Here is an 11,776-nt window from a genome sequence, read left to right as displayed (position 1 = left end):
AGTTAAACCAAATTTTGTAAGTTAGTAGAGAATTCCCCGAAAGACGACCGACGGTCAGGAAGAATCTCCGAGGTGTTGAGGAACTTGTCAGTGAACTTGAGGTTTCAGTAGTGTTTCATCAACATCTTGTTATGTCGAAGGACTGTCCGCAAGATGAATGTACTGAGAGAAAAAGCCTAAGTCTACAAACATAATTAGTAACAGCGTGAAGATCTGGGTTAGAAAATGTCTTCAGCAACCCATACTTGTCGTATCCCGCATCCCATTACGGGTCACGTCAGAACGTCCTTTCGCGAACTTTGACCGACGTCTGAATTGACCAACAAAAAGTTGACATCAGCCTATTAAAAGCAGCTTTCTCGAGCTTTACGGCACTCGTTTCAACCTGGCGACTTCCATTTCAGACTATGATGGAAAGATATGTTGGCACAGTTCTCGATTAAAATTTTGAAAACTGAACAGACGAACATTCCCGAATGTCTAATATATGGTTGAGATTGTATGGCAGTGCTTCCCACGTAAAGTGCAACGCCTCCTCCGTTCAAATGTTTATCCCATGGAAGCGACAGAAAGACGATAATTTTGACAGAATCAGTCGAACGGGCCTTAACTGTCGTTCGGAAAACCCCGTGTTAACATTTTCGGTGTTGCATGATTAGAAAACACATTCCGAGTGTCACTCTCGTGATCTTGTAAGCGACGCTTTGATTGGTCGGGTGAAAGGTCGTTCTGACATGACCCGTAATGGGATGTCCTCAGATCTTTGTTTAGCGGTAGCGAGAAATAACATCTGATTTTAATGAGATTGAGTTCAAAAACACACCCCACTCCACATCCCCACCTCAACCACCCAAATCCACCCCACGCCCACATCCAACCCCACATTCCACCAAACCCTTATCATACAACTCATACAACAATTTCCACAACAACGTGTGTCACCAGCGGGATTCGAACCGCAAAGTACACACAAAACGCTAACGACTGTGGTCTTCTGCCATGGCGACACAGAAGACATTTTATGAAGTGAGCAACTAAATATTTGCTTACTAATAATTTATCCGTGTATGGACGGTGAAATTATGCAGTACGTTTTATGTTATTCTCTGCATTATGTACGCGTGCTTTGGTAGCCTTTCGTTCAAAGAAACGAACAGATAGAAAAGAATTGAGCAAATCGTGATAAGGGCGATGTTTGCTCATGATAAGCCCATCAACATGGGCAAGTAATAGGTAAGGGATTGATAAATGTGCTCAAATTGGTTCTCTATATTTCAAAATAAATGTGGCATTTAAATCAACTCTAGATAAGAAATTTCCTATATATGTATACGTACATAATCACATACACGCGTATGGCTTTCGCAGATGTAAATAACGACGACATGGATATATACCGTCCTATCACACAATCTGCACACTGTCAATACACGTGAAGGACGATGACAAGGATATGTACTACCGACCAAACATAAGGGAACTACAGTAAACTACGGTTATAACGAACACGCTTATAACGAACTGACGGATATAACGAACTTACTTTTTGGCCCCGACTATTTGCTGTAGTTATACTGTGTATATGCTTATAACGAACTACGGTTATAACGAACTAAAATAAGTAGTCCCTTTGAGTTCGTTATAACCGTACTTTACTGTAATAATTTGAGTGGGTACTATATTCAAATCTGCCCCTGTTATCAACAGAGAATTCTGTACACTAACAGCACCGTTAAAAACAGGCTCCAAGCGGCCCGCCTGAAAACAAGGCGTCCTGTGGAGGGCGTGACCCTAATACTTTACCATAGGCGGCAAAGATTGGTGTGGGCAAATCAACACCAGGGACTGCGAGGGGTATGCAGGGGCAACACTTCTTCACCGTGATCTGTGTGGGGCCCGTAGTGTGATGGTGTGGGGCGGTATCTCACACGACAGGCCAACTCATTTGGTTATTGTGAATGGACATTTGACTGGCTAGCGATATGTTGACGAAATTTTGTATCCCATCGTTGTTCTGATCGCTAGAATTATCGTCAGAAATTTTTAACTTCCAAATGACAATGCCAGACCACGACGTGCTCCGGTTGTCAACGATTATCTCCGACAAGAAGACTGACCTGCTAAGTCCCCTGTCATGTTCCCTGTGGGATGTTCGATGAAGAAGGTAAGTAGTCGGAAGCAGCAGTTTACGTTATCTGATCATCTAGGTCTAATCTTGTCAAATATACACAGGACCACTGACAGCACATTAGCGGAGACTCATTATTAAGTACCACCCACACGAATGCGCTGCCACTGAGCCAAACGTTTGGACAACATGGTTGTCTTCGGTACATTCTGGACATGTTTTCAACTCTGCTTTATTTATGTTACAGGCGACCATGTGTTGCTGTACTCTGCCGTTCCTCCTGGGCGTTGCAGTCGCATTTGCAGGTCTGTCCTATGTCACGTGCATACCGACACAGGTGGGTGTTGTCCACTGTCGCCACCTTTTTATATAAGTCCTTGGTTTAGTGGTATGTTTGCTGATGTATTTTGGCTCAATTCTGTGACCACTTCTAGGACTTCAGTGTGCGTTCTTCAAATGGTGTGTTTCTTCGAACAGCATCTCAGGTATGTGAAACTTGTGGGGATTCCGGATGAATCGATGGATGGATGGATGGATGGGCAAACCACATGTCTGACTATATGTCTAAAGCTACTTTCTGTCTCAGACAAGTCATCATTTGCCACAAACGCCCAATCTGGGGTAGAGCGAAACAGCGGTAACATTTTAAACTACGAGGACTGTGGTCTATAACAACATCAACGAGCCTTTCTGAAATATTCAACCTTGTTTTCCCATGGCTACGGCCTCATATGGTGAAATCAAACAGTTGGCGATGTTAAACTTTTTGAAGCAATTTCGTGAAAAATCTATAAATATGTTTATCGCATTCCACTCCGGAAAACAGTTCAAGGTATGACTTGAATAGAACTTTTAAGAGACTTATTCAACCAGACAAATACTTGTATGTATTAACATGAAAAACCCTTAGACGTTCATTTATTCAATTTAGGCTTGGATCGTTAAAAACAAAGTATAACACTTTCAAAAGCAATTTTCATGTTATTAAAGCCTCTATGAACTATAAAGAACATGGTAATGTTGTGTGGCCCACTGCTTCGTTTTGTCCCTCCCCTCGGGTGTCAGGTAGGTCTGTCATATCGAAACAAGGGTTCGTTTGCACCTTCAGATACAGTAAAGTAGGACTGGCCATCTAGACTCCAGGCAATAGACTGGCTATTTAGTTCTGGTAAGTAAGGGAGTTTCTCAGCCTGCTTGGCATCCGTTAGCACCGACTCCATGTCTTCTTCCTTTTCAACATACCAATAGAAGACATCCTCTCTGGACTTTAAGAGGAATGCTTTACCGTCAGGAGATATATCTCCACCACACAGCCCTCCATACAACCTCTCCTTTGGTAAGGCTACATGAAAGAGGAATTTAGTTTCTCCATCAATGATCTCATACATTCCGTCAGTATGTTCAATACCATCCATGATATATAGTCGACCATTTGGAGAAACCAGTAGTGTTTCACTGTTTTCTAAACTTGTTCTGTAAACATAAATATATTCACTTACTCAAATGTCTGAGTACACACTGTACAACATGGTATCTGAATATCTGAACTCCTTTGAAGTGTGCTGTGGCAAATGAATAGTTCTTCCATTTAAAATGTAGCATTCTAATCCTTCTTTTGATGAAACAGTTTCGATTTGGAAATGTCATTATTCACACTGAAAACACTTATTTCTTAATCTATTATATCTGATAAATTAATCTGATAAATTATTGTACAACTTTTAGATATCTTTGGCATTGGCAAGGTAGCATTGTGGCGTTATGTTGCTTTACTATACATCAGCATATACTAACTGTGTTGAAAATGTGCCTACTTACTCAAAGCCGATGACCTCGATTTCGTCCTCCCCGAGAGACAGTTTACGACCCTGTATCACTTCCTCTGGTTCCTGTACCTTGTAGATCAGATTAGCAGGACCTTCTCCTGTACGTCCAGTATCAGATACATAAATACAATGTCCCAAACCACCTGTATCACAAGGACCACAAGCAATATCCTCCCATTCAACATTTACAACATCCAGACTTATCATGGTGACGAGTGAAGCATTATTTGCATCGAAAGCATATATGTTGCTGTCATAGCCATCAGCTCTGTCATCAGGGCCATCAATAATGGCATACATAATCCCCGGATGTTGACGACTTGCACATATTCCTGATGTTCCCACTTCACCAAAACTGGTGATGGTGCCAACATATTTTCGCTTTGAAAACCCTGAAATACCAAGTCAGGGTTAAACATAACATCCGCATGTATGTATACACAACATATATGCATTATGCAACTGATGTATGTCAAAGTCGAATTTAAACTTTTACTACATACATGTATGTACGTTTTGATAGGCTTCTTAATCATAAACATTATTTGCCTTTTAGGAATAACTTTTTGATAACAGTTATAATAACATGATCCAAACCGTAGTTTATATGTTATAGATATGTACTTTCTAGCCGAAAACCGTTTACAAGATCTAATTCACCTTTTGCTTTCCCTTGGAAATATTCAATATTTTCACTATGTTCTTTCCCTGCTTTCTCTCCGATGGTCATGTTAGTTATTCCCGCTAGCATTTCTTCCAAATATTTCAAGTCCTTCCCCACATCTTCCAAATATGCATACTGAGCAAAGTAAATGTCGATACTGTCACTTATTCCATTGGAAAGCCTTTCTGTTTGGTTTGAAGCATCAGTTTCTCTATACAGACTTGGAATGAGTTGCAACAGTAGGATCATCAGCTGTGAACAATGTGTTCCCATCTTGTAATGCATGTGACGGTGTGAAACAATCTTAATACATTGAAGGTTACAGCTTTCTATATGTAAAGTTGATAATTATTCGGGTAAAACATCTACAAGAGTATGCCATTTATAGGTGAGCCCCTTTAGCTCCAACAAGCCCCCCTTGACTTTACACAAAATATAATGACTGTGTATCGTACCAATTTATATTCAGTGTAAGTCACGCAACCCTATCCAATTTCACAATATAATGAAAGAGACTATTAAAGACGGCATTTTGTGGTTCATTCACACAATACTTCTAGCTTCAAGATAAACACGGTTGTAATTTGAGTGAAGCTTATCAAAGAAGTATTTATCGATATATTTACGACGGATAGTGTCAGATTTGGGGCTATGATACTGAAGGAAATAAGACTTATTGTTGTATACAACTTAACTTACACATTATGAAACTCATTCCTACATATCGTCCTGCTTGACTATGGAACTACATCTTAACTAAGCCAATGCGACACGAATCATGTGCAAACTGTTTGTTAGGTTAACTGTTTAGACGTCCATTTATTCAATTTAGGCTTGGATCGTTAAAACAAGGTATAACACTTTCAAGAGCATGACACCGAGCAATGTTTATGTTATTAAATCCCCTTTAAACTATAATAAAAATGGTATTGTGGTTTTTCTCTTTGTCCCACTCCTCGGGTGTCAGTTAGGTCTGTCATATCAAAACAAGGGTTCGTTTTCACCTTCAGATACAGTAAAGTAGGCCTGGCCATCTAGACTTCAGGCAATAGACTGGCCATCTTAACTCCAGGCAATAGACTGGCCATCTGGACTCCAGGCAATAGACTAGCCATCTGGACTCCAGGCAATGGACTGACCATCTAGACTCCAGGCAATAGACTGGTCATTTGGTTCTTTTACGTAAGGGAGTATCACAACCTGCTTGGCATCCTGGTATATACAGATATGTGACGATAAGAGATGCATTTCCTTGAAACCATCAACGATGCTGTTAACTTTAGCATGTACATGCCGTTTAAGGTTTGAAGAATGGCTGTTATGAAATTAGTTGGATTTACTTTTTTTAAACCTTTTGAAGCTTTTCCGTGTCTTAATATTATTCTGTCTGATCCATGGAGCTTATTACATTGTTACTTGTATTTGTCGGGGACATCTGTTCATTTACACTGTGTAAGGTTAATCGCATATGCTAATACAGAAGCGCAGTATTCACTTCGAAGAGCTGGTCGGATTTCTTTGACGTCCCCCTAGTTCCTCGCACCGCTCTGTTTGGTCTTTGAAGAGCTATTATTTCCCTGAGGTGAGGTGAGGTGCAATGGGGCCTAACGTCGCGTCCAAAATTATTGTACTTATATAGCAACGTGCATGCACAAATGTATATGTATGCTTGCTTGTACCAGTCCGGACTGATGCTTATTGTATGACGATCGAACCCCGGACCTTCCTCCGGGCGGACGCACTAGACCACGGAGGCGGTCTTATTATGCCAACAAACAACATGTGACCAATAACCAGTCAGATCACCTGTAAAAATGACCAAAACAAAATCACTATGTAAAAAAACAACCTTCAGTAGTGCGTATGTGAGCCATGTTATGTGATAATAGCCTGATACCGTCGTCTCGTGCTCACAATTTGTGTCTGGATGGTTGCCAAGGGAAGATAGTTTCACTCTTCAGTAAACAGCATTGCTGAGTCCCTGTTGAGTTGCCGGAAGCACTGGGCGTCGTGAAAGGGCACTCTACAACTCGTTCTACGTGTGTTTGATAGGGTTTAGGTCTGGTGGCCGGGCTGGCCACTCCATGTGGACAATGGTCACCTGCTCTAAGCAGGCATCTCTGATCCTGGCACGACGAAACCATCGGTTATCTTAATTACTGAATATGTTGTTGTTGTTGTTGTTGTTGTTTGTTGTTTAACGCCGCACTCAGCAATATTCCAGCTTTATGACGGCGGTCTGTAACTAAGCGAGTCTGGACCAGACAATCCAGTGATTGATATTATGAGCATTAATCCACGCAAATGGGATCGATGACATGCATCAACCAAGTCAGCGAGTCTGATCCCGTTGGTCGCCTCGTACCACAAGCATAGTCGCCTTTTACGGCAAGCATGGATTGCTGAAGACCTATCATGGATCTTCATTGGTTGACTAAATATGACACATCGCCGGTCAACGTGATTTTGCGATGCAATCCCATGCCATGACCAGTGTCTCTTTTAATATAGCGCCATTCTAAAGTTACAAATTGACTCGTCAAGTCATTCAAAATGTGTTTTGAAAGATGTGTGAAGTAGACCATTCATTATATTAGAGAGAGTGGAGGTTCCTTTTTTATCATAAATCATCAACGGTTTATTCTTTCCCCCTTTTCCACTGGCGCTTTCGTCTTCCAGCAATTATTCTACTCCTTTCTTCCACCTCAACCAAATATGCATACCGTGCCTTTAATACATCCACGTTGTTGATTCCACCAGAGACAAATTTGTTCTTTCTTGAGACTCCATGCAGATGTTGAATACGATGGAGTGGAACTAGAATCAATGTCATGTGAGTTTTTATTTTGCAACGAACGCCTGCATTGATGGGACTTTGTCCGAGGATTCTTACACCATATCGACAACTGTCCTGTAACTACGGTCACAATAAATACCACAGAGTATTCTGCTCAAAGGATGTCGGCACTGTATGTGCTAAACGCTGTTCTGTTCAATGTTGCTCATTGTACGCCAGCCTTGAGCTCCCTGTTTATGTCCTTAGGAACCATGATTCAAGGAGTGTGAAACTTCATTTTGATCATGTTTAATGTTTTTTTAACATGAAGACAAGGATTCTTTTACATTTACAAACAGGGATAAACTGCAGTGATAATTGGAGTAAATAGTGGAAGAAATGAAGCGTGTTTGAAAATTTATGTTTTCACACAAAGGTATGATTTCATATGATGACTGCAAACAGATTTATATGTATCTTTGAACGTGGTAATGCCTCGGCGGTTATCTACAGCTGTTCTACAAAGAAACGATTATTTGTAAATGGTTATCTATCTGCCCTCCTTCTTGTACTGTTTATAGGCGAGAAATTTAACCTTGGAAGCATGATTAGTATCTCCAAATGTAAAGCACTCATGAGTCGTCATCATGCCATACACTCTTTTTGTAACAAAGGAGTCACTGTTTTGTTTGTTTAAATGATATCAGATGAAACAAACATAGAAGTATGAAAAAGAGGTTTTTGGTTTCAGGTATATTGATGATCTGATATCATTCAAGAATGGTCAATTACCCTGCACTCATCTGTTTTACATTTAGATCTATGTGTAAAAATTTCTGCACAAGACAATAAGTCAAAAGGGAAGACTTCAACGTCCAAATAGTCATCTTTCCTTTCATGTCTTATCATATCCCAGGAGCTCGGGCCTTTGGTGTCTACACAGACCGCCGCCATATAGCTGGAATATTGCTGAGCGTTAACCAACACACAAACAAACAAACAAAATATAACTAATGCCAGTGCAACGTCAACAACATCAGCAATGCATTGTTAAGTGCAATCAATATTGTGTTTTGTATGGCGTTCTGGAAATGATAGAAATGATATACACTATGCTTATTCTGTATGAACTCACTCAAATCCAGTGACCTCAAATTGATCCTCCCCTAAGGAAATAGTTTCTCCCCGAATTAAGTCTTCTGGTTCCTACACCTTGTATCACATTCATAGCAGTCCAGGCCCTTATGGGGCCATTATGAGTTATTGTGCAGATGTGTCTACAAGCATCAAATTTGGCACAGGTGTAGACCAGAACATACTTAAACCATTTTTGAAGAGCGCCAAGGCCAGGGCTCATTGGGGCGGCCATGTTGGCAAAATCCAAGATGTCCGCCAGTCCCTTTTTGATTTTGTCCTAACTTCATGACCAAGAGTCACAGGATTATGAATTGAGGCGTCTTTTGTAGGTTTTTACCTCTCGGATTCCAAATGTGAGCTTGGTTTTGACATAGAAGTGCCAGTATGGTTGAAAACATGTTATATTCAAATCAAATTGAGAGGATCGATGCTCATGACTGCCGTCATATAGCTGGAATATTGTGCGGCGTAAAACAACCAACCAACCAACCAATCTTTCGTATTATCAACCAAACAATAATACGGATATAGTATGGTCAGATTAGCCAATCATATCACTTTGATGTGTTTGTAAAGCATTAGTATTCAGGATTGTAATAACACTAGGACATTGCACGCCATTTGAGCAAATGTATGCTACAGTGATAAGTCCCACGAATACTAATTACACCAACAACATAAGGTCGTGTCATGCAATGTAATTATCGCCATTCCCATTGGCTTGTCTTTGTATAGTTTGAACACTTATAGGAAACCGATATCCACCCCCCTATAGAAGTAATCACATAATGAAACAGCTCGAAGCATATCAGAAATCTATCAGTGACCTTGACGTCTGTGCTGGTCGCAGAGTGTGTGAATATACCCTCCCGTACCGATAGTAACTCGGGACATAACGTCTAAATTCTCGAAAACCCACATTCATAAGGACAATAACGTATTGCTATTCTAAAACAGTTGAAATCAGCGCCCTGGGCGTTCAGCTCTAAACAGTCATTCACACGACATAAGTAAAACATCAATATAAATCAGGAATAGATACTCTAAAGAGTGAGGCCATCTGAGCGACCCTCTGCAAATTCCGCTAATTCAGCTTGGCAAAGATGATTATTGATATCAATTGTTCGTTGGAAAGGGTTTTTAATTGCGGTTGGAACCATGTAACTCATTGCGTCATTTTTGAAGGTCAAGCTATACATGTCCGTTTGTAATCCCGACGGAACTCAGATCCGGCGCCATTTCCGCATGTATGGAAGTGAATGACACTCGTTAAATGTGTAATGACTGAAGTTTTAGACATCCGCATGTGTTGACTTGACGTCACTGGGACACGCAAACCTCTAGAACAGAGTCGCCTCCTCTTGACCATAGTGAACTCAGGATAACATGAGCAAATGAATGAAGCGAACGGAAAAGGTTACACAAATGCACATCCAGGTCTGTTCACCCTCGCATTACAGCACTGAATAAAATCAACAGCATGTCTATCTCTGAAACCACACTCGCTCGCTCGCTCACTCACTCACTCACTCACTCACTCACTCACTTACTCATCTAGGCAACAATGTTTCAGTTGAACTACAACGCTGTCCGAACATTTCATCACTAGCGTAGCTTAGACAACAATGTTTCAGTTGCACCACCCCGCTATCGGCACATTACATCACCAGCGTAGCGAAGACAACAATGTTTCAGTTGCACCACCCCGCTGTCAGCACATTAGCTCACCAGCGTAGCGAAGACAACAATGTTTCAGTTGCACCACCCCGCTATCGGCACATTACATCACTAGCGTAGCGAAGACAACAATGTTTCAGTTGCACCACCCCGCTATCGGCACATTACATCACTAGCGTAGCGAAGACAACAATGTTTCAGTTGCACCACCCCGCTATCGGCACATTACATCACTAGCGTAGCGAAGACAACAATGTTTCAGTTGCACCACCCCGCTATCGGCACATTACATCACTAGCGTAGCGAAGACAACAATGTTTCAGTTGCACCACACCGCTGTCTACGCATTACATCACTAGCGTAGCGAAGACAACAATGTTTCAGTTGCACTACACGTCTTTCGCCACGTTACATCACTAGCGTAGCGTAGAAAACAATTGTCCGCAATGAATGACAAGTGACCGACTGTAACAAAAACAAAACCAGTAGAAAGGTGAAGGTCATTGACGTGAGTCGACTATATGGCTAGATGAAAAACACGCTTAAAGCTTCACTTAAACTTATGCGGAAATATTCTTGGACGTTTAAAGAATCAATTACATAAAACATGGATGAAAGTGATTGACACTCGTAAAAATTAAAGAAGATTTAGACTTCCACAGATGTTGGCTTGACGTCATTGGGATACGAAAACCTCGAGACCAGAGTCACCTTGACAATGAGCAAATGAATGAAGCGAACGGAAAAGGTTACACAAACATGTTGACACAAACATCCACGTTTGTTCATCCTCGCATCAGAGCAAGAAACAAAATCAGCAACATGTCTATCTCCGAAACCACACTCACTCACTCACTCACTCAACCTGTAGTTGTAGTTGTACGAAACTATTAAACAACTTTTAAGTTTCAGATTTCAGATTTCGCGTGTTTTGAGAGACGGCAGTTTTAACACTTACCAAGGCCGTACGTACACTGACGTCAGCTATACTACAAGGCGAAAGTGATAGTGGATATAGACAATATAAGAATGTATTGGGGGTACTTTGGTCATGGAGGTCAAGGAGGAGACTTGTACTTTAGCAATGACGGTTATAGAGAATACGGCAACTCGGCGATCGATGGGCTATCCACATGCCACCAACTGCAAGCCGGATAGTTCAAGGCTGAGGGCCCATGACGGTTACCGGACTAGTAGATAATGACACTATCGTTTGACCACTGGGCGGAAATATACACATGAAACCTTATTTGATCATGAATCAACGAAAGAGTTCCATTATATTATTCTGATAACATGTCCCACCATTTGAAATTAGCAAGAAAGGGTACGAAAATTCTGAAGGTATGTCCACCAAGAAATTGGAACTTTAAGCAAGACCACGATTTGCATGCAATCGTGTCGCTCATGTAAATACCATTCAATCCTTTTTTGGGTTATTAAAACCACACAAACGAGAGGTCAAGTATTACAATGACAGACAAGTTGCCATTATCACCAGAGGACATAAAAGTAAACCGATTGGTCCAGTGCTGTTTCAGGAATGTGATCAGACCCAGGAGTAGACG

General features: G+C 41.1%; 1 protein-coding gene across 1 annotated transcript; it reads right to left on the bottom strand.

Annotated features, from left to right (window-relative positions):
* Window positions 1-3,189: 3,189 nt before the first annotated feature.
* On the bottom strand, window positions 3,190-4,705 carry LOC139447058 (uncharacterized). Its single transcript, XM_071228213.1, has 3 exons — window positions 4,615-4,705; window positions 3,947-4,346; window positions 3,190-3,601 (listed from the first exon to the last, which is right to left on the bottom strand). The coding sequence occupies exons 1-3, from the start codon at window positions 4,703-4,705 to the stop codon at window positions 3,190-3,192; spliced, it is 903 nt and encodes a 300-aa protein (XP_071084314.1).
* Window positions 4,706-11,776: the final 7,071 nt, after the last annotated feature.

Source organism: Haliotis cracherodii, unplaced genomic scaffold (genome assembly GCF_022045235.1).
Source record: "Haliotis cracherodii isolate W230 unplaced genomic scaffold, xgHalCrac1.p SCAF_7, whole genome shotgun sequence".
Lineage (NCBI taxonomy): Eukaryota > Metazoa > Mollusca > Gastropoda > Lepetellida > Haliotidae > Haliotis > Haliotis cracherodii.
Note: the sequence above shows the minus strand (reverse complement) of the source record. Positions and strands in the feature narration are given on the sequence as shown.